This window comes from Nyctereutes procyonoides, unplaced genomic scaffold (assembly GCF_905146905.1).
Source record: "Nyctereutes procyonoides isolate TBG_1078 unplaced genomic scaffold, NYPRO_anot_genome, whole genome shotgun sequence".
NCBI lineage: Eukaryota > Metazoa > Chordata > Mammalia > Carnivora > Canidae > Nyctereutes > Nyctereutes procyonoides.
Window position 1 is genome coordinate 63689372 of NW_026575051.1, and position 24765 is coordinate 63714136.

The following is a 24765-nucleotide window of genomic DNA, read 5'->3' on the forward strand; positions in this document are numbered from 1 at the left end:
TCCAGCTAAGATCCTTCTCATGACTAGGACCCATACATTCATTAACCTAGTAGATACGTCGTTAGGCATATGTGACTTCAACAAATCCACAAGTAAAGAAATAAGTTTCCCCCCTTGATTCCTCCTCCCCATCTCCTACATTCAAGCTAGTTCTACTGAGTTCACATCCTAAATAGATCTGAATCCATTCACTTTCAACATTCCCAGGGCTGCTTTCCTAGTACAAACTAACAACTGTCTGACATTTCTGAAAACCCTTGCAGCTGGGTCTCATGTCCCAAATCTTAACCCCTTTAATTCATTTTTCACATTTGGAGTCACAGCGATCTTCCTAAAATACAAATCAGATCTTCTCACTCAGCTGCTCTGCTCTTTTAGAATAAAATCAAACTTCTTCCAAAGCCTTTCAGGTTCTGAATGACTTACATCTCTGCTAACCTCTTCATCATAATCTCCTGCTCTCACTTAAGATACTCTATTTTCTTTCCCTTCTCCCACACACACATTCTCTGCTCCAATGATCTCGACAATCTGCCACCTGCTCAAACATTCTTTTAGGCATACTCTCTCATTCTTCTGCCTCTGCATAAAATATCTCCTTTGCCTAAAACACTCTTTCTTCTTGCCTATTCCCTGACCACTTAACACAACTACTCACTACCCAAAAATATCCTCCTCCATCTTCAGTTTCAACATCACTTCCTCTAGGAAATTTCTAACTTCCCAAGTGTATGTTAAGTTCACAGAGTTCATATACTTGACTCTATAATATCATTTGTATTGTCATGCCATACTACTCTTAAGCTCCACAAGGCAGGGACCATGACTGTTCTCACCTGTACTTTGTCAAAAAGCTTTGTAAATTAAGTCAACTTTATTGAGACATGATGCACAGAGTAAAATGCAGAAATTTTAAGTGTACAGTTAAATAAATTAACACTGCATTAGTTAGTATCTGCCCAAACAAGATATAAAATATTACCATCACACCAGAAAGTTCTTTGGTGCCCTTTGCAATCAGTTCCCTCATTTTGACCCAGCTGATCTGATTTGTATCACAAGATTAGTTTTGCCTGTAATATAATCAGATATAAATAGAATCCTATTATGTAGTACTGTATCATCTAAAATCTTTTACTTATTAGCATAATGCTTTGGAAATTCATCTATGTTAGTGCATGTATATAGTTAGTTCCCCTTTTACTGCTGAATTGGATTGATAAACTACTCTGTTCGCCCAAAAACCTGATAACAGACATTAAGATTCTAACTATTAGGGCAGCCCAGATGGCTCAGCAGTTTAAGTGCCGCCTTCAGCCTAGGGCGTGATCCTGGAGACCCGTGATCGAGTCCCGCGTCAGGCTCCCTATATGGGGGCTGCTTCTCTCTCTTCCTGTGTCTCTGCCTCTCTCTCTCTCTGTCTCTATCTCTCATGAATAATAAAATCTTTAAAAAATAAAAAAATAAAAGATTGTAACTATTAGTGTACAAGTCTTTTGTGAGCATGCTTTCATTTCTAAAGATTTTATTTATTTGACAGAGAGAGAGCATAAGCAGGGAAAATGACAGGCAGAGGGAGAGGAAGAAGCAGGCTTCCTGCTGAGGAGAGCCTGATGTGGGACTCAATCCCAGGATCCTGGGATCATGACCTGAGCTGAAGGCAGACCCCTGACTGAGCCACCTCTGACTGAGGCGCCCCATTTTTCTTGCATATATACCTTGAAACTGAAATGCTGTATCACAGAATAAGTTTATATTTAACATTATTTAGAAACTGCCAAATTGTTTTTCAAGGTAACAACATAATTTTACACAACCACCAATAAAGTATGAGAGTTCTGGTTACTCCAAGTCCTCAGCTTGGTACTGTATTTTTAATTTTAATCATTTTAAAAAAATGGAATAAAAAAATAAAATAATATGGAACACTTCATAAATTTGTGTCATCCTTGCACAAGGGCCATGTTAATCTTCTCTGCATCATTCCAATTTTAGTTTATATGCTGCAATGCAAGCACTCATTGTGGGTTGTTTTTGTTGTTGTTTTTAGATTTTATTTATTTGAGAGAGAGAGAGAGAGAGAAAGAAAGAAGGAAAGAGAGCAGGAGGAGGGACACGGGGGAGGGAATCTTAAGTAGACTTTGCTGAACATGCAGGCCAACATGGGACTTGATCTCATGGCCCTGAGATCATGACCTGAGCCAAAACCATGAGTCAGACACTTAACCGACTGAGCCACCCAGGAGCCCCAAGCACTCATTGTGATTTTAATATACACTTCACTGATGACTAAAGGTGTTGAACATCTTTTCATGTGCTAATTGTTCATATATAAACATACACATATTTATGAATGGTTTATATACATACACACACATACATTTATGTATATACATATAGATTGTTCACATCTTTTGGATTTGTTCCAAATATATATAATATATATATAAATGATATATTAGGGAACAATTTGAGCAATGTGAATTTCATATTTACTTCTGCAAATACTGTCCACAAGAACTACTAAGTGAACACAGAAATTGCACCCTGCTAAACTGAGGCACAAAATACACAAAACACATACACTTCAGCAACAGACCTGCAACTTCAATTCTTGTTACAAGCTATATTCATCCACATTTGATGCTACAATTTCGTCTGATTTGAGACTTTCCTTCCGCCACTTCACAATAACTGACAAGCTGCAAACCCTTCCCAATCCTCATTTCTACAAGCAAACTTCCAATTGCTTTCAATATAAAGGGCAATACTTATTGTAGTATTTATGTATTTAGTCATTTAATATATGTAAAACTATGCTTTTGTTAGGTTCCTATCTTTTATATTTGTCACTAATAAAGTTTTTGGTTTTGTGCCCTTAATGCATTTTCTCCTTAATCCTGTGATTTTTAACAGTACGTTGTTTTTTAGGAATATGTATTTTGCAGTAGAGCAAAACTGCCTGTAGGAGTGATAGGAACAAATACCTTCACCTTTCTCCTGATCTTAGGGTGAAACTCTGAATAAACCACCACTTAGCATGATTTTAGTTGTAGGCTTTCCATATTACTCTTGGTCAAATCGAGGATATTTCGTTTTATTCCTAAGTTTGCTAAGAGTTTTGAAGACAAATTTGTACTGAATTTTGTCAAAAGCTTTTCCAGTAAGGATCTATGTGATTTTATGATTTTTTCTACTTTTTTCTGTAAATATGCTGAATTACATCAATTCATTGATAATTTCAAAGTCGAATCACCCATATATTCCTGGGACAATCTCAACACTGTTGTGGTATACTGTCCTTTCCCTATACTGCTATATTCAATTTGTTAGTATTTTCCTTTTTTAAAAATAAGATTTTATGTATTTTGATTTCTCATAAGAATGGATAAACTATCATTTATCACTTACTGTTCTCTTTTATGCTATGTTTCTTTTTTTACATAGATTTTCTACATAATACTGGTTTTTACCAGTTTGATTATATACCTAAGTGTGTTTTTTCTATATATTTACTTGCTTAGGATTTCCTGAGCTTCTTCAACACAGATTGTTTTCTCCCCAAATATGAAAAATTAATAACCATTATTTCTTTAAGGTTGAGATATAATCTAGATACAATTTACTTAAATTCACTTTTAAAAAGCAATTTCAATAGTTTTTAATATATTCACAAGGTATACAGCAATCACCACTATCAAATAATATAACTCCAGAAAGAAACCTTGTATTTGTAAGCAGTCACACCAATTTATTTTGTCTCTATAGATTTTGCAAATTTTGGACATTACATATAAATGAATCACAATATGCATACAATATGTGACCTTTTGTGTCTTCCTTCTTTCACTTAGCATGACATTTCAGGGTTCATCAATGCTATAGCATGTATCAGTACTTTACACCTTTACATGGCCAAGTTATACAGTTGACCCCTGAACAAGTGGTGAGGGGTGCCAACCCACAGCTCTTCCCATGAAGTTGAAAATCTGCATATAACTTCTGACTCCCCCAAAATTTAACTATCAGTAACCTACTGTTGACTGGAAGCCTTATCAGTAACATAAGCAATTGATCATATATTGTTATATGTCTTATATATATACTGTATTTTATAATAAAGCTACAGAACAGAAAATATTAAGGAAAAGAAAATACATTTACAGTACTGTACTATATTTATAAAAAAAATCTATATGTAAGTGGACTCACGCAGTTTAAGTCCATGTTGTTCGGGGTCAACTATACATTAGTTCCATTGATATTGCATTGATATACATTTTGTTTTTCCATTCATCAGTTTTTGAGCACTGGGGTTGCTTCCACTTTTTGGCTACTATGACTACTGCTGCTGTGAACATCCATGTACAAGTTTTGGGGTGGACATATGTTTTCAGTTCTCTGGGGTATATAACTAGGACTGGAATTGGTGGGTCATATGGCAAGTCTACATTTAATTATTTGAGGAACTGCCAAACTCCAAAGCAATTCTCCACTGTTCTCCAAAGCAGTGCATCATTTTACATTTCTAATAGTAACATGTAACATATGGGAGTACCAATTAATCCATTCTTTAACACCTGTTATTATTTAACTTTTTGATTATAGCTCTATTTGCAGGCTGAAAGGATAATTCAATAGTGTCTGTCTTTAACAACTATTCTGAGTTTCACTTCACTTCTGTGCTTGCTGGCTATTTATATATCTTCTTTGGAGAAATGTCTACTCAGATACTTTGCCCATTTTTCCATTTATACTTTGCCCATTTTTAATTAAGTTATTTACCTTTTTATTATTGAATTCTAGGAGTTATTTATATATTATGGACATGACTCTTCTTAGATATATGATTTTGCAAATATTTTCTCTTATGGGTTGTCTTTTCACTTCCTCTGAAGCACAGAAGTTTTTCATTTTGATCAAGCCCAATTCACCTGTTTTTCTTTTCCTTTGGTTGTTTGTGCTTTAAGAATTATACCTAAGAAATCACTGCCTAATTCAATGTCACAAAATTTATTTTTTTCTAAGAGTTTTATCATTTTAATTCTTACATTTAGATCTCTGAACCATTTTTACTTATTTTTTTAAAGAGATCACTTTCTCTGACATGTAGGTATCCAGTCGTCACAGCACAATCTGTTGAAAAACTATTCTTTCCCTCACTGAACTGTCTTGGCACTCATACAGATAATCAAGTGTCCACATATGTATGTGTTTTTATCTTGACTCACACTTGTACTCCATTGATTTATGTCTGTCCTTATGCCAATATCATGGAGTTTGAGTTATTGTAGCTTTGAAATCAAGAAATGGGAGTCTAATCATTATTTGTTAAAAACATTTTTCTGAATTATTCCCTGTTTCCTCTCCTTCTAGGACTCTAAGTATATGTATATTAGATTGCTTCATATTACCCTAGAGGCCATCAGGACTCTCTCCACCCACTCCAGCACCAATTTTCTTCTCTCAGTTCTTCATATTGGATAATTTCTATGGATCTGACTTCGAGTTCACCATCTTGTGCCATCTCCAATTCACCATTAAATCCACCAGTGAATTTTTCATTTCAGATATTTCTCTTCTCAGTTCTGCAATTTCATAATCTTATTTTAAGTCACTGAGTAAATAGTTGCTTTAATTCATTTTTTCTAATTCCAAATATGGGTTATCTCAGGGTCAGTTTCTATCAATAGCATTTTCCCCTTCATATGGTTCAAGTTTTCCTGCTTATTTGCATGTATAGTAAATATTCGTTGTATGCTGGATACTGTAAATACAGTGTAAAGATTCTAGATTATGCTATCTTTCTTGGTGAGTTTTGTTTTGCCCAGTGCCTCTCCTTGATCCCTAAAAGGCCTAATTTTACACTTTATTAGAGCAAATCCAGAGCAATCTTTACTGTATAATAGGAGTTGGCAAACTTCTGTAAAAGGCTAGATAGTAAATATATTAGCCTTGTGGGCCACACAGTGTCCATAGCCAAGTGCTCAACTTTGCCCTCATAGCCCCAGAGTAATATGTAAATGAATTAGCATGGGTAGCTGCATTTTAAAATAAATTTATTTATAGTCACTAGAATTTATATTCCACATAATTTTCAAGTTTCACTAAATACTATTCTTTTTAAAGAAAATTTTTTAGCCCCTAAAATATATAAAAGCCATTCTGAGAACACAAGCCATATAAAAATCATCAGTAGGCCAGATTTAGTACAGACCATCATTTGCTAATCCTGCTCTGAGATAAAATTCTTACTCCTGTAGTAGGTCTTTCTGGTCTCAGATAAATGTTTAGTATGTTAACTAGGTCTCTCTACCCTGGATGGACTGGAATTCAATATCTCCAGGTATAACAGGAATTGTCCCACTCTAAAATGCATTCTCTATCTGACCTTGTATGCATGTACAGCCCAACTCTCAGTAAAGAACTTTTGGGAAACTCACACTTATACTTTTCCAATACCCTGCTTGGCAAATTCCAGCTGCTTCAGTAGCCCAGAACTCCAATGTTTACATTCTTAACTCAGCAGGACTTCCCTGCTCTGCTTGAGTTCCACTCCCCATGACATAGTCAGGAAACTGCCCTGAAACACAGAGATGGGCTAAATGTGGTGCTCACCTTGTTTGTTCTCTTTCTCTCTAATGTCCAGTGCCTGAAAAGAGTTCTACTTCATATATTTTGTCCATTTTTATAGCTGTTTATGGCTGGAGGAAAAATCCAATCCAATTACTCTGTCATAGCTGAAAAGCAGATGTTAACCTCAATAAATATTTGATGAATAAATTAATGACTAAACAAACCATATCTTAAAAAGTTTTAAGTATACATGACTCTCCATGCTCTCCACCTCTTCACACCTTTCTGTAATCCCTTCCCATGGGCTATAGGCAGGATCTTGATTTGCATTTAACAAAAAGAACACAGCAAAGGCTATAGGATCTTACTCCTATAATTAAGTCACAACATATAAAACTCCAATCTTGCTAAAAGACTAGCTTTAAAGACTTTTCATTGACTCAGTGAAGTAAACTGCCACACTGGGAAAGTCCACATAGCGAGGAACTTTAAACAGCCTTTAGGTGCTGAGTTTAGCCTCTAGCTGACAGTCAACTGAAGAAAGGGCCCTCTGTCCTACAATCACAAGGTAATGAATTCTGCGATCAACATGAGTGAACTTGGAAGAAGATTCTCAGTCTTCAGACAAGAATGAAGCTCAGCCAATACCATGATTACAGTGAGTCCCTAAGCAGAAGATCCACAGAAACTGCGAGATAATAAATATGCTATTTTAAGCTGCTACATTTGTGTGATATGTTACACAGAAACAGAAAACTAATATAAGACACTATTGATAGATACTACAAAACAACTACCAATATTTAGAGCTGGCAAATACATGCAGCAGAAGCATGGGAATGAAGTGCACTCAAGAACAAGGAAAGCTACCTCAGACCTATGTCATCAACACACAGTGGAAAAAACAGAGATATAGTAAATTACCTCAGGGAGACACAGTGACTCTTGGCCTAGCAAGAGAGAATGTGACCATCAGAACAGCAGTGTGGGCAGTCATACAAATATAATTAACGAACAGTCATAACCAGTGGTAGTGCCTTCCAAGCACTGTGGGAAAGATAGAGAATATCTTGTTCCAAAAACCTAATTTTGTCTAGGTTCAGCAGGATTTTGTACAGAACCACTTACCTTAATGCTGACCCTCTTTGACCTCGCAAATGTGAGCTCTTAACACTAATTATTGGTCAAAATTTAAAATTAAAATCTGTGATCTAATTAAACCCAAAATACACCAATTTAGCACCCTGTTATCAGAAGACAAAGAACACCAAGTTACTGCTGATTTTGTTTACTCACTAAACTTTAAGATATGCAATAGAACTAATATTTTAAAGAGCCACTACATTCACGTTACTAAATTTTTGAATCACACAACGAATTTTTCTTTTCAAAAATTCCACACACTGTAAGCAACTTTTTGATTAGAATGCAGCTTTGCAAGCAGCATACCTATAAGAATAATACAAATATCAAAGGAGAAAACCAAAGTAGCAAAAGGTTAGCAACTGGCAAATCCAGGTAAAAGGTATGTGGATGTTCACTAGACAACTCTCAACTCTTCCAGCACAGATTTAAATTTTTTTAAATAAGAAAGTGAATAAAGAAATAAGATAATTTTCTCAGTAAGCTAAGAAGTTTAGGGATAAAAATGTCCTTGAAGCTAATTAGAAAAGTCTGAAGAAGTTACCATTTTCACTTGTTTTGGTAAATGGAGAAAGGAAGCAAAGTAAATATCCAAATATTACTAAAGCAGTAAACACTTTACAATTATATAATGCTTCTCTCTCAGAACTCCAAAAATAATATAAAAATTTCTAAAAACATTAATTTTCTGAATCATCCTTAGTCTTTTGGTTCTTTACACAGTATTTTTAACTTTCAAATATGCATCGTTCTCCAAACTCTTGTTATCAACATGTGGTAACACTGCATTACCTGTGAACTTGTTAAAAATAACCTCAAAAGCCAAACTATGAAAGGAGCCCATGTGTCCACTGATAGATGAATGGATGAAGAAGAAATGATATATATAATGGAATATTATTCAGCCATAAAAAAAGAATGAAATCTTGCCACTGGCAACAACATGGATAGAGCTAGAGTATAATGCTAAGTAAAATAAATCAGAGAAAGACAAATACCATATGATTTCATTCATAGGCGTAATTTAAGAAACCAAACAACAAAGGAAAAAAAAAGAGACAAACAAGAAACAAATCCTGAACTATAGAGAATGAACTGATGATTACCAGAGCAGAGGTGGGTGGGGGGATGGGGAAAATAGGGGATGGGTGTTAAAGAGTACACTTATCATGATGAAAAAAAAAATAAGTATATATTCATAGCTTCACTCATTGATGGCCTACAGTCCTTACAGTGAAGGATTATTAATTTAATCTATTATATAATGAAACTGTAGTGACGGTAAGACAAGATTAGAATAGTGGCTAGTAGAATAATTCAAGCTGTTTCTACTCGTGTATCTATTGCACTTGTGTGTTAGGTTAGCTGTTAAGGAGCTAATCAGGAGAATGATCATTAATGTATGATCGTAAAGTGTAAAAGTGCTTCTACAATAGGTAATGTTGCATCTGGATATGTCACCAAGGTATAAAGTGTCTGAACCTATAATTTCATTTTGACAAAGCTATATAATTTTTACTAATACCTCATGAATTGAAAAGACACAGTAGTTATGACATTGGCTTGGCACCAGTTGGAAGAAGTTTGATACCTTCCCTTATTATACATTTATGTAAAAAGATTCTTCAAATGTATGATATGGGGGGGCATTCATGTAGTCATTTGAGATAAGCAGTTAATTCCACTATTGCTATTTGTGGCTTAGATGCAAATTCCCCTCAAATTATGAAAATTATTGTTACTGCTGATAGTGAAATGAACGAACATATGTTGGATGAGATCGTATTTCATGCTGTGTACATATCTGGATGATCAGAGTGAGCTGGTGGCACTCTTGAAAAGTAAAGAAAGTGTGGTGGGAAAGGCTAATTTATTTTGTGTTTACAAAATAAATTTTTGCTCAGGTTAAGTTAAACGTCTGAAAATAATGGGAGTTGGTGAGTAAATCCTCCTATAATGCTTCAATCGATAAGACATAATGAAATTATGCTAATACACAGTATGCATCCTGGAGAAAAAAAAACCCAAGGATCAACTAGCTAGAAGTTAAGTCCTGTCAGGACTCCTACTGTGAATAAGAATATAAAACATAAAGCTCAGAGTATGGCTGGTAATCATTTAATATTTCCCCCATGGAGGGTTGTTTGTCAACTAAATAATTTAACTCTTACAGATTGCCATGTCTGTAAGAGTCAAAACATGCTCATGTGTTGACATCTATGCCGACTCTGCACATATAATGAACTTGTGCAATTAAAGTCTAAAAATCCAATGGAAAAAAATAAAAACAAATTAAAAAATAAAAATACAGAACATCTGCTCTCAGCCCAAACCTACAGAATCAGAATCAAAATGGGTACCTTAACAAAACACAAAGGTAATTTGCATGCACATTAAAGTTTGAAGGGCACCACTCTAGACATTAAAATTCATTTACTATAACCACTATATATCTATTCAAATGACAAGCAGCAAAGTCAGTTAAAAATTAAAGAAACTATCTGAAAACTACTTAACAGTTATTCATTCTCCTCCAAGAATTCAGTCTGAACCACTGAAATGATCAAATGTGTATGTGTGGTCGAGGCAGAGAGGGTCTCTTGAGGAGTTTATTATTGTATAAAACCTAATCAAAATCAATTAATATCTTTGAAAGCAACTGTAAAAGAAATAAATTCCAAGTTGTCTGGTTAAAATACAGACATCATTTGACATACTCACTAGCATTAAAGATAAAGATACTGACACAATCAACTGACATAAAGTTGTTACTCAATAAATTCAACCTATTGTAAAACTATTATCTAGAAACTAAAGACAAAACAAAATCCTGCTTCCTCACTCTAAAAGCATTTGCTTTTCTACCTGTAAATGTCATACTGTTTCATTATAATCAATCAAAAGGCATAAAGTAGTATAACAGAAACGGGACTACATTAATCAGGATAAGCCATCAATAAACACATGGGGACAACTTTTGAGGAAAGCTTAGTCTTATAACCCTAAATAAAGGGAACAGTATACAAAAAGAAATCTGGGCAATAATTTTCCTCCAATATGGGCCAGGGGCAGGAAGTGTAAGAACAGCTGACAGAAATACATTGGTAGCTTGAGCAAATTTAAAACACCTTCTATAATATCCTTACTAGCTCTAAGATTCTGTTTTCTATTTAATTTCTCTAATAAACTTCTCATCTGGGAAGAAAATGGTGACCTACTAAAGACCTCAAAGAGCGATTCATTTAAAATTACCAAGAATATACCCATTATATGTAACACAAAAATCCTATTTTCTGTGAAAAATAACCATATTTTCTAGAACAACAAAAACTTAGGAAGAATACTGGCACTGTTTTACAGTTTTGCAAATACCTTTAATGTTTGGGTTTGTAGAAACAGATGAATTATTCACTTCTACATTCAGTGTTCTACAATGTTATTTTGTTTTTTTGTTGTTGTTGTTGTTGTTTTTAATTTTTATTTATTTATGATAGGCACACAGTGAGAGAGAGAGAGGCAGAGACACAGGCAGAGGGAGAAGCAGGCTCCATGCACCGGAAGCCCGACGTGGGATTCGATCACGGGTCTCCAGGATCGCGCCCTGGGCCAAAGGCAGGCGCTAAACCGCTGCGCCACCCAGGGATCCCTACAATGTTATTTTGGTTAATTTACACAAATATATAGGCTTATAAAATATGTAGCTGGGAAAAGGAGTAGCATTTTAACAGACTTTTCAGGTCTGTGGATATTGTTTTTTGATACTACACCAGAGTCAATAAAATAGTTAATTATAACATTAATGTGGAAACTGAAAGCACATCAATAAACATTTTGATCTGTTATATTAAAATCCCTAATTCTGACCTTGCATTTTGAATGGATCTTTTTCACATGCATTATTTTTTAACACCATGCATTAACCATCTGGAAAGTGTTTGTTTACTGAATTAATGTAAATCTTTTCTAAATGTTGACACATTTCATTACATAAAATTTCTTAAGAATCAGATCTGTTAAATAACCACTAATCTCATCAGAAAATTGTTTTAAGAATAATAAAGTTGTCAAGGTCATGGTAGCAGGTATGTTCTCCAAAATTCTAATTTTCACTTAGTACATTTTATCACTGGCAACAAATACTGTCGTCATTGCAGTGAGAGATTCACTTTAAGAAACTGTCTTACAAATATCCAAGTCTGAATAAACACACTTTGTATCAGTCATTCTTTCAAATAAAAAATGGTGTTTTATGAAAAAAGTGGCTTGTTCACCTTGACCTCAAACAAGGGCATAAATAAGTGCTTTTCCTTAAGACAATCATCACAGTTGACATACAGCAGGGTGCTTTATATGTACCCTCCATTTCAACACATAGGAGATTAAAAAGACATGTACTGAAGAGTTAAGATTAATATTAATCAGTAATTTGTACTGCTTCATCCAGAACAGTCTTAAGTGACACTGATGTTCTTCCTACTGTTAAGTGTGTGGCAGTGAAGAATAAAATAACCACTTGCACAGTGTGGTGCACTACCCGGCTTTCTGCTTTGGTGCCAAGAGTTTTACCCACCACCTCTTTTGCAGATCAGTACAAACGTAAACACAGAGGAAAGGGTAAACAGCATCTTATTATTATGATGGAAACAGATGGAAACAGATTTGACCTCAGGGATCCTTTGAAAGAGCTTTGGGTACCCCTATGGATCCACAGACTGCTTACACTAAAACAAGCATAACAATTCTAAGTCTTTCGGGATCCCTGGGTGGCGCAGCGGTTTGGCGCCTGCCTTTGGCCCGGGGCGCGATCCTGGAGACCCGGGATCCCACGTCGGGCTCCCGGTGCATGGAGCCTGCTTCTCCCTCTGCCTGTGTCTCTGCCTCTCTCTCTCTCTCTGTGACTATGATAAATAATAAATAAATAAATTCTAAGTCTTTCCTATTATTATTACAATCTACTGATTCAGTCAGTCAATAATTACAGAGGGTTTGGTATGTAGTGCCAGGTAGGTACTATAAAGTGTCTCAGTGTTTGTCTTTGTGTCATTCACTCATGTATCTATCCCAAGCTTCTAGAACAGTGCCTGGCTGGTGCACAGCAGGTTTCTGATATTTGTTGAATCAATAAATAAATGGGCAGCTATGATATATTTTAACCTAGATTCTAAATGCTTAGAATGCATCTCTCTCATATAAATAATTATGGAAATTATTTTTCAACATAATGGGAAAAACTAACATGTTTTTCAATATGGAAACCTCTACAGTCATTATACTTGGAGTAGTTTTATCTTCATACAGGTCTAAACTTAAATTATTATATATACAGGCAGTCTTTGCTTTGCATGGTACCATGGTAACTGAAAGTCATGCACATCAGAACCATATCCTCACTTTGGTTCCATGGTAACTAAATTCTGTAGTAACATGGTACTGTGCAAAGCACATTAGTATAATGCCAATGACCCATACACTCAATTTTAGCAAAATGGGAAGGAAAGTATCTTAGGAAGAATGGGTGAACAACCTTTGGGCAGTGACTGAATGAGTGCCCCCTACAGGAAAGCAAATTAGACACCTAAAATGACTTTTCAAGTTCTTAACATGCTTCACTCCCACAATCCATCGCCCTTTGAGAATCACTGCCTGGTGATGAACTAATAGAGGTATTTCAATCCTTCAGTGGTATTTGTGAATTGCTTAGGGAGCAAGACCTGAAGAATCAAGGCGGTAAAGGGGAAAGACAGACTACTTTATGAACTATTAGGACAATATTAAGTTACAATAAATCTGGACTGGTCTTAAAAACTACAGGAACTGAAATTTCTCAAAACATACGCAGATCAAGCCTTTGGACTTCTGTGTCCTAACCCTTCTCACAATTCAATCATAAAAGCCTTAGAGTTACTCAACAGTATTAAGTTGTACTCCTCCCCACTCCCATGCCCACATCTAAACTCAGGATTTTATTCTTCCTATTTGATTTTTTTAAATGAATATATAAATATTCCAAAATACTACAAATTTTAAACATAGTGTACTCAGCTCCAGCAAATAGGCATTTATACATTAAGTGTTTAAATGGCTCTGCCAAGAGTTAGGAATAAACTCAAAGATATATGTATGAACACTAGCGGCAGCTTAGCATTAAAAAAAAGTGTCATAGGAGAAGCAATATACAACTTCACTTAAAAAAAAATTCTACTCCAAGTCTACTTACTGGAGAAATGGGAAATGCTATTTAAACTATACCTTAAAATGTACTGTGATGTTCCAAGGAAGAGCTGAACTTGATGCAAGAAGATCAAATAGCAAACCAATTGGATAATGCCTAAAAATGAAAGAGTACGTTTTAAGAAAGATATTTTAAAGTTATAACTACAACTCCAAAATAAATTTCAGCACATATTGTAACATCAAATATCAGGGGCCTTTACCCACAAATCACAGGACACAGTTAACTGCCTAAGCTAATATGGTAGAGTTTCCCTGTATCAGTTTTCTTCTAAGGATTTCATTCCCCAATGAAACCTCAATATACATAATGGAATTGTGCCAAAGCATCTTTTATCAGCCATGACAACTGTTAGATCACAGTACTGCAGTATCTGATTATTATCCCAGTATTCACATTGGACAAGTTTTTTAAAGCTTAAACATTCTAAAAAAATTTTTTAAACCTAAAATATTAGAAAATTTTAAGAACTAAGAAAAGCACCTCAAAAAGGCATGCAATCATCCCTTTTGTGGTTATTACTATTAACACTATAGAATGTCTTTTATTTATGCATATATATATATATAAATATAGATTAGGCTTCTTTTACAAAACACCATAACCTGTTTTTTTTCATAAAACAGCACATCAACATTTTCCAAAGTCATTGAATACTTTTCTACAACCTCAGACTAAAGTTTTTTACAAAAACAAATTTTGGACTTCCTAAATAAGAGAAGATTTCCTAATATAATCATTACAGTGAAGCATATTATTTAGCAATAAACAAAGGTTGATAATACAAACCTTGCAGATTTCAATGAACAAATCTTATATGTTAAATCATCCTTTTAAAGAATCTAAAGTGGCTTAAATAATGAAACAGAATTAAACAATACTTCCAATAAGCACAAAAAGAAGACTACTTGGTGTCATGTACAGTCCTGTTCTCTTGATGTTAGTGAGTTACTCCTAGATTTAGAAGCTGAAAAATTTGGCAATACATCTAATTCCCCTCAAAAATGAGTGACCAAATACATTGCCTAATCAAGATTCAAATATTAACTAATATTAGTTATTTTTGCTTACATCTACATAATACAATTATAAAAATCACTAGAGATCATGTATTATTTAGAAAGAATTTAGAATGAATGCCCTGCTAGTAAAATAAAAGGTGGGTATTTTTAGTCATGTATGTGTTGTATCTCTTAATAATAACCCTTAAACTACTCTTATTTGAAAGTTGGCGTCTAACACGAATCTTTCAAAACCAAATATGAATACTGAAGGAAATTTTGGACCAAGTAATAGAATTATTCATTCAGAAACATTTCAGAAACTAGAAAAAATCCTTGGTCAAAAATTAAAATAAAAATAATATTCTGAAAAACAAAAATACTGCATTACATAAAGTTATACATTCTATCCAACTCTGGTCCTTCTCTCTGAACTTCCTAAAATTGTACAAGCTTTACATAATGTCTTGCATTATTACAAAAACAGACTTTTTTAGTCCTCATTCTATTCCAGGAACTCTATTTCATTATTCTAGGAATTATTTAATATTATTTATCAATTATTCCCAACTATACTTAAAAAAAGGGCATCTGGGTGGCTCAGTGGTTGAGTGTCTGCCTTTGGCTCAGGACGTGATCCCGGGGTCCTAGGCTCGAGTCCCACATTGGGCTCCCCATGAGCTTCTCCCTCTGCCTGTGTCTCTCCCTCTTTCTCAAATAAATAAATAAAATCTTAAAAAAAAAAAAAAGATGAAAATAGTAACAATTTGGAAAAATAATGGCATCCTAGAAGGATGATACAATATTGTGTCCTTCCATTTTCTCATTGTTTCATCTAAAATATTACATCAGGGACATCTGGGTGGCTCAGCGATTGAGGGGCTGTCTTTGGGTCAAGTCATGATCCTGGGGTTCCAGGATCAAGTCCTGCATTGGACTCCCTGCATGCATGGAGTCTGTTTCCCCCTCTGCCAATGTCTCTGCCTCTCTCTCTCATGAATAAATAAAATCTTTTAAAAAATGAAATAAAATAAAATATTACATCATATTTCAAGGAAGTATAAAGTAAGGATGTAGACCCCATCTTTGGAGTCTGTTTTTATCTATCTTAATACAGCTGAAAATTCAAAATGTCTTATTTTCCATGCATAATGGGAAAGAAAGGAAAATTGACAAGGGAAGATGTTACTCAATTATTAGATAAATCAGAAGGTTTTTACAGAGACAGCAGTACTTTAGACTTTAATGACAGTGATAAAATTGATCATGTAATTGAAATCTCAGACTATGAGTCATGAGATGATATTCTAGGTGAATTTTCCAGAATTCAAAAACTAATGAATGAACAATATATTTCTAAAGACATGGCATTCTTATCCACTTAGTTATTTAATGGCAATAATTTCATCATATATTATTTTATGACAAGAACCTGGACTACTAGGTTCAAAAGATGTGTGATAGGATTTTTTTTTTTATCTTTTATGCTATTTGTGCGCCGCAATTTACCTAATAGTAAGTGATCAAGAGCTAAAGGCAGATTTGTACTAAAGATGACTGGAAGGAATTATATGATGTAGAAATGAACAAGTACTGAACTGCTCATTCTAATTGGTGATTACTAATGTAAACAAATATTTTACCACAAAATCATGACCTGTCAAAAGTTTAAAAATTTCTTCAAGCATAGCTGGTAAGTGCAAGAGCCAGAAGTCACAATACGTTAGAACCTCTTATAGATCTATGTGAATGCATGACAACGAATGAGTAGTTGTATTCAGAAGACATTGTCCATTTCTGGTATCTATACTTTTAAACCCAGGAAAATATGGAATATAAATCTGAATTTGCTGTATCTAAATGCTTTTTAAAACTGCTAATAAGTTGTCACTATTCCATTATACTTCTCTTAGTTATTTACAAAATGACTTAAGTAGGGTGCCTGGGTGGCTCAGTCTGTTAAGCATTTAACTTTGGCTCAGGTCATGATCCTGGAGTCCCAGGATCAAGCCCAGCATCGGGCTCCCTGCTTAGTGGGGAAGATGCTTCTTCCTCTCCCTCTGCCCCTCCCTCTGCTCCTACTCTCTCTCTCTCTCTCTCTCAAATATATAAATAAAATCTTTAACAAAAAATGACAAGTATATATAATTTTTTAAAGTTCACTGGTCTCTGACAGTAAATGATAACTCTTTTTTTCTGAATATACTAAAGATTAGGATGAAATTTAAGTATAATAGTTTCTAATACTTACATTTAATTACAAATGTGTGTAAAGTATTAACACAAAATCATTCTAAAATATAATTACAGGGGATCCCGGGGTGGCGCAGCAGTTTAGCGCCTGCCTTCGGCCCAAGGCCTGATCCTGGAATCCCAGGATCGAGTCCCACATTGGGCTCCTGGCATGGAGCCTGCTTCTCCCTCTGCCTGTGTCTCTGCTCCTCTCTCTCTCTCTGTGTCATGAATAAATAAAAATCTTTAAAAAAAAAAAAAAAGAAATGTTTAAAATATAATTACCAATAATTATCCTGTAATAATCTTTAAAAATAAAACTGCACCAGAAAGAACTATTTTCTTTACATATAGACTTCTATTATCAAAATCTGTATGTATAGCTTTTATGTGGCTCAATGTAGATGTTTATGTCAGAATGATTTTGATGCAGATACTAACTCTAAACAAATATACCACCTGAATTAACTGGTTCCAAGAGTGCTTATTTCTGATGAGTCTATTAATATGCAAGAAAGGGCAGCCCCAGTGGCTCAGCGGTCTAGCGCTGCCTAGCACTGCCTTCAGCCCAGGGCGTGACCCTGGAGACCCGGGATCAAGTCCAGCGTCCAGCGTCGGGCTCCCTGCATGGAGCCTGCTTCTCCCTCTGCCTCTCTCTCTCTCTCTCTCTCTCTCTCTCTCTGTCTCTAATGAATAAAATCATTTATTTAAAAAAATATGCAAGAAAATATTTAACAGAAAACAGAATTGGCAAAAATTAAAGGTACTGAATCTCTCTTACACTATAATCTGATTTACATCAAGGGTTTCAAAAGTACTAATTTGTACAACTCCTCTAAACAGATATTCTACATAGTTTTGTCAGGAGGCTCCTAACCCACAACATAGAAACCACATAAGCCATAACTGTAAGTAAATCATAATGTAACCATTTAACTGTTATGTTGCTCTCCTGCCAATCTAACCTAAATTTAACAAAAAGGAAGTGGTGAGGATATGAACCTGGAATATATCCCAGAAGAAGATCCAACTAGTAAAGGTTCAATCTACTGCCCAATAAAAACTGACTGTACCAGAATAGTCTTAGGTCTATTTTCACATTTTATTCATTTTCTTTCTCTTCCTTAAACTGCTCTAGTCTATTCTAAATTCAATTCTCAAAATGAGTAATATTTTCATTTTTCTTTGCATAAGCTGTATCTTCTTTACCCTTTCATTACTGCTAAAATACATACACACATACTGGCCACATGTATAGCAATAACGGATATGTTCCTAAGTCAGCCAAGGGTGCTCTCAGTAGTTTAAACATCTGCAGTCATATTGAGCAAAGCAACATTGTAACACAGCATTGAAAGAAAGCTCCCCATATATTAGAGAGAACTATTGTCCTACTCCATTTCACTGAAATAAATGCATCATATTCATAAGCCTACTAGTGATTCACTGGAAACAGGATTATATTTCACTGAATAAAAAAGGGTGCAAATCGGGGTGCCTGGGTGGCTCAGTCAGTTAAGCATCTGACTCTTGATCTCAGCTCAGGTCTTGATCTCAGGGTCGTGAGTACAAGCCCCACATTTAAAAAATAGTAATAATAAAGCATGCAACTTAAATGTACACCGAAGTAATTTAATGATTACAATCAATTTTGCCTTGCTTTACCTATAGAACACAAACAATTGTAAATTACCACTGTGTTTCACAGCTTTCTAAACCTACTCTTATGCATGAAAAAGTACAAAAATACTCAAGGTAATACTACATGTCTCAAACTCAAAGTAAACCACATTTCAAATTCAAGTTTAGAGAATTTATAAAATTTTAGAAATTCAGGGGATGCCTGGGTGGCTCAGTGGATCCGGGATCGAGTCCCATATTGGGCTCCTTGCAGAGAGCCTGCTTCTCCCTCTGCCTATGTCTCTGCCTCTCTCTGTGGGTCTCTCATGAATAAATAAATAAAATCTTTTTTAAAAAAAGAAAAATTTTAGAAATTCACAACCTTAGAAAAAAGACAAGCCATAGAGAGAAGAGTATTTATGATTAAGAAGTTATTTGTTAAAATTTACTTTTGAAACCAGATAGATACAGTATTAAATTCTGGGTCATTCTGTTATGTCTATGTTTAAAATTAACATCAGTGTTTGTTGCTTTTTTTTTTTTTTAAATTCTAAAGGTAGTTTCAACTTCTTTCTTTCAACAACCAGTCCTGAAAATAAGTCAGGTTATACAAAATAATAATAATATTCTATTAGTGACACTTGCTTTTATAGTTGACAAAAAAGAAAGGCTTTTTCTAAAATTTATAATGAAGGCCTAAGATATAACCAATATTAGAGCACATAAACAAAGTGTTCTTTAAAAGAACTAGGAACTGTTCTCTTGAAATAAGTCTAATATAAAAGTAACAAATACAAACTTTGAACATTTAATTTATGGTAAAAAGAACCATCACCTTTTAGAATGCAATGTTAGAGCACCCTCTGGTGACTAATGAACTCAAATCACTCTAAAAAAAAAAAAATCCTTGCATTGAGTTAGATCAGCACTTTCTATTTGCCCTGTAATTTTTAAAATTTAAGGAAACAAAGGACCGTAGAGGATAAAACCCCCTCAGATTCTCTATACGAATCAACAATATATTAAGTATTCATTATGTGTATACCACTGTTCTTAAATATCTTTCAATTCTAATATGGACAAATAAGATAAGCAATTTAGAGAGAACATACAGATTTGAAGAAAATAACAACTAACAAGTACAATATCAGCAGGTGTGGTGAAAAGAGCCCTGAACTGAGACTTTCAAAATCTGGTCCTAGTCACTCATTCGAGCAAGTTTATTTTATATATTTGAGCCTCATTTTCTCAATAAAAAGAAGGGACTAATTTAAATTCATTCACCCACTGAATAAACATTTACTTCGCACCTCTTATGTACTATTGCTTAAGGTACAAAAGCCCGGGATCCCTGGGTGGCGCAGCGGTTTGGCACCTGCCTTTGGCCCAGGGCACGATCCTGGAGACCCGGGATCGAATCCCACGTCGAGCTCCCGGTGCATGGAGCCTGCTTCTCCCTCTGCCTATGTCTCTGCCTCGATCTCTCTCTCTCTCTCTCTCTCTCTCTGTGTGACTATCATAAATAAATTTTTAAAAAAATTAAAAAAAAGGTACAAAAGCCCATGCTCAAATATCTCATGCAGATATTTAAACAATTATAATAATAAATACGAATAGCTGGAGTTACAGAGTAAGAAGGAATTTCAATTTATGTTCTTTCTTCTTTTATGAATTGTCTAAACTGGTATTTGATTTCCTTTCTCACCTGGATTTATTTAAAACTCCAAAGAATCAAGTGTAAGAAAGATGTTATCACCCTATTCACATAACTGCTCCTCTACTCTTAAGACACGTGCATGGTCTCAAAAGTCCAAGTACTACAAAATTTCAGGGGTAGCTCCTTCCCTATAATGATTATCCTATCATATGAAGCCCACTGCTTAAATGTCAGGTAGATATTGATAGTTTATGACTCCTTTAACACAGGAAGAGGACTCCTTTAACACAGGAGAAAATTGCTATAGTTGGGAGCAAAAAGAGAAAAGATCAAGACTTAGCTTAGAGGTCCTGGATTACATTCATGCCTCTGGAAGCTATTCGTCCATCAAATATATGGAGTACCTAACAATGTAGTAGTTGGTCCCCCTTATCCACGGGGGATATGTTCTAAGACTGCCCCAGGTATGCCTGAAACCGCAAGTAGTACCAAACTCTACATACACTGTTTTCTCGTAAACATACATACATACATACCTATGATAAAGTTTCATTTATAAAGTAGGCACAGTAAGAGACTAACAACAACTTACAATTATAACAAAATTTATAATAAAAGTTATGTGAATGTGTTCTCTCTCAAAGTATCTTACTGTACTATACTCACCCTTCTTGTGATAATGTGAAATGATAAAAATGCCTACGTGATGAGGTGAGGTGAATGACATAAGCATTATGACATAGTGTTATGCTACTACTGCCAACCTTCTAACAGTATGTCAGAGGAGGATCATCTCCTTCCAGATCGTGGCTGACTGAGGGGAAATGAAATAACAGGATGCAAAACCACAGATAAAGGGGGGAGTACTGTACTAAAGGAAAAGTTTTATCAAAAGTCATTAAATACAACAAGCTCATAGCAACACGTAACTATAAAAGTGGTATCACGCATAAAACATTAACACCTCAAAACCTAAAACAAAGATAGTGAACACGATTACTTTCACATAAGCTCTCTAAAAGGAAAAATAATTTTTTTACTCTTTAATAAAAGACTCTCCGATAAATACTGACAAAGTAAGAACATTATATATTTAAGCCAAAATCATTACTCTGTAGTAACAGGGAGCAATGGTCAAAACATTATTCACTGAAATAGAATACAAACTTAGAGGATACAAAACATATGAAATACAAAAATAACCGCCACACAGGATGGATTAAAACAGCAGCTGAAGGATGATGGCTAAGCAGTCATTTACTTATAAAAGTTAAATTGAAGTTTCCCATCTTTTCCAGAGTTTCTCCTTTGGGGGTGGTTTTGTACCCCTCCACCCCAAGACATCTGGCAGCATTTTATAATAATCACGTACTATAAATAATCACTAGAGGGAATGCTACTAGCACTAGCAGGTAGAGGCCAAGGCTGCTGATAAAAATCCTATAATGTACAGGGTAGCCCTCCCACAACAAAAAATTATCTAGGCCAAAATGTCAATAGAGCCCTTGTTAAGAAGCCCTACTTTACACTGATAAAACTGAAAAGCCTAGTGTCAGTCATGAATTCTTTACAATAATGTGTAACTAATACACATAAAGCAATGCAATTTCAATATCCAACTATAATACAGATAGAACTGTCAAGAATATAGATATATCCTATTGCTACTCACCCACAATCTTTCCCCCTCCTTCCTTTCCCTCTACTCTCCTGATCCTTGCTCCTCTCATACTTCTTTTAAGCCACCTTCCCATTCCAAAACCTCCAATTCTTCTGAGAAATAAAAAGAAACAGAAAACATTGACTTATCTATGCTGCCTGAGGTCTAGAACTATTCAAGAGTCATGAGTCTGATATATGATCATGAAGCTCGTCAATACTGTTTTTATTTAAAAATGAATGCTATAAAGAACTTTGTCATCCTTTCCCAGGACTGCCTCAAAAGGTTGGGAGACGTGACCTATAACTCAACACAAAATCTCCTTGTTTCCAAATCAATACAAAATATCACTTTTTATGTTTCTAAACCATTACGAAAAATCTACTCACTTGTGAGAATTCATCAACACGAAGAGAGTTCCAAAAGTTCACTCATTTCTATGTGATACTTATATTCGTCAGCTGCATTTATTAAACATCTACTAGCTTCCTTTTTTATGAATCTCTTTTAAAACTCATTTTAATACTCCCAGATTTAGAAAGCAAGTCTACTTTTAACCTATTTGTATTTTTCATATTTAAGTCTTGACATTTTCATTCAACTACATTCATATGGCAGCATTTCAACACCTGTATCTCAGCATACTTTGAACCATTTTTTATATTCTTCTCTATAATTTGTCCAATTTCATAAAATATTTTTGGAAGCACAATTTACAAAACTCCTAGTAACAGAGGAAGTACAGAAATACATCATCTCTACATGGATAAGCCCAGATTCAGAATTTATTTTTAATACATTTCTTAAGAATTATACAATATCTAAATTATTTTTCACCTAAAAAGGTAATCAAGGCTAGATAAAATATGCATACGGCACATGATCAACTAAATGTGGCAGTTTGAAAGATGCCATTTTAGGTAATCATGTATATAGAAAGATCTGTTATAAAAATTTTGGAGATAGAAACAAAATTGAATAGTGTCAGAGTGACTTATTCATAAGGGACTCTTAAACATATCTGGAAAAAAGGAAAAAACCATAGCCAAATACACTATTATTATGCCATAGAAAAATCTATTGTTGAAAATATATACAAATTGGTCCAGTCTCCCATACATCCAAAAGAAGGTAGGAATATTTTCAGTAAAATATTTGAATAATAGTTTAAAATTCACTGTATTATATGAGCTAGACTAGTGATTTTTTCTTTATATAACTTTTTAAAAATTGCTTCAGGGCACTATACCTTCATAAAGCTAGCATATACTCAATGCTTAATAATGCAGAAAAATTCACTCACCATTTCAGTGGTGTGCCTTCATATTCAAACCATATCTCACTAATGTCTTCTTGTCTCATAACCTTCTGAAAGTGCTTTTTCACTTTGTCAGTTACCAACGTCAAATAACTTACTCTTGGCAAAAGCAACTGAAATGAAAATTTGTAAAACCGTATTTATTTACTATTTTTTCAAAAAAATAAATACTAAGTAGGTTTTTGAATTTTAAGGAAAAACAGCCATGTTCTTTGCATTATTTTGAATATTCCACACAAACTCAACTGCTTTTTATAGTAATTCAAATACTAAAGGTTAAGACTTTAAATTTCTTATGAGGTCATTACTTTAAGTACAGTTTATAGCATAAGTACCTAGAATAAACAATACAAATCTATGTAAAATCTTTCTGTAATACTTTTATCCAAATAAAAATACAGTAATCAGATGTCATGCTATTTAGGATACTTGTTATTTCTATGAAATTAAAAAATTAGTTTGATTCACCTGAATTAAATTGTTTTGAGAAAATAATAAACTCAGTCCTAATGTACATCTTGACTTATCAATCAGATAAGTCTTCTCAACTGGTCCATCATGTTTTGATAATCTACCATGTATTAGCTTAGTTGTAATGAAGAACACTAAGACAAAGATAAATCTGTCCTTTCTATATGACGCTAAAATAAAGGTAAAAAAAGTTTTCAAAAAAGTACTTACAAAAATACTTCAGTGTAGCTACAGAAAAGACTTTAAAAGTCCAATAGAAATTTTTATTTGAAGAATAGGGGCCCACTATGATACCATGAATAAAAGATGGCACAATGAGAAGCTATCCGAGGAATATTCTAGCAGTGGTACGTAAGAGACTGAAAGAAAATTATAAACTGGAAATCTGTTAAGGAAATATTACATGAAGGGATGAGTGTGAAGGAATGGAAAGATGAAAAAGGTATGGAAATCAGAACAGATTTTAGTTATTACTGAATAAGAAACTGAAAGAAAGAAAAAAGTTAAAGATGACCATTGAGATCCACACTTAAATCTTTAAAGGGCAGTAAGGCACAAGTTTAAGGTATAATGCTGTAAAGTGATCCTGCCACTGTCCAGCAACTCCCTCAATTCTGTCTTTATGAAGCCTAGGCCTACTTGGACTTTGGAGAGAAAAATCTAGGAGGGAATGCTGGACTAGGTAAAGCCTCAACTGGCATAGTTATGAAGGCCATCGTTGTTTTTCTCCCACCAAAAGATACCAAGAAAGAAAACATAAGAACGCAATTAAGAAAATTGGTTAGAGTTTTATAAAGAACACACAGTGGATAAAAGGAGGAAAAAAAAAAAGTGGCAAAAATTCACGTTTTCCCA

General features: G+C 34.4%; 1 protein-coding gene and 1 non-coding gene across 5 annotated transcripts in view; both read right to left on the reverse strand.

Moving 5' to 3' along the window:
* ATG5 (autophagy related 5) overlaps nt 1-24765 on the reverse strand; it is a 126228-nt gene that overhangs the window by 84825 nt on the left and 16638 nt on the right. For 3 of the 4 annotated variants that reach the window (XM_055330432.1, XM_055330433.1, XM_055330434.1), the window contains exons 3-4: nt 23425-23552; nt 13969-14047 (exon numbers count right to left, since the gene is read on the reverse strand). In XM_055330432.1, coding sequence (XP_055186407.1) covers nt 13969-14047; nt 23425-23552 — 207 coding nt within the window. The remainder of the gene's footprint in view (nt 1-13968; nt 14048-23424; nt 23553-24765) is intronic. The other variant, XM_055330435.1, reaches the window with a different exon arrangement.
* LOC129513247 (U6 spliceosomal RNA) lies at nt 1915-2018 on the reverse strand. The gene has a single exon (XR_008665209.1). It is a non-coding gene; the product is annotated as a U6 spliceosomal RNA (small nuclear RNA).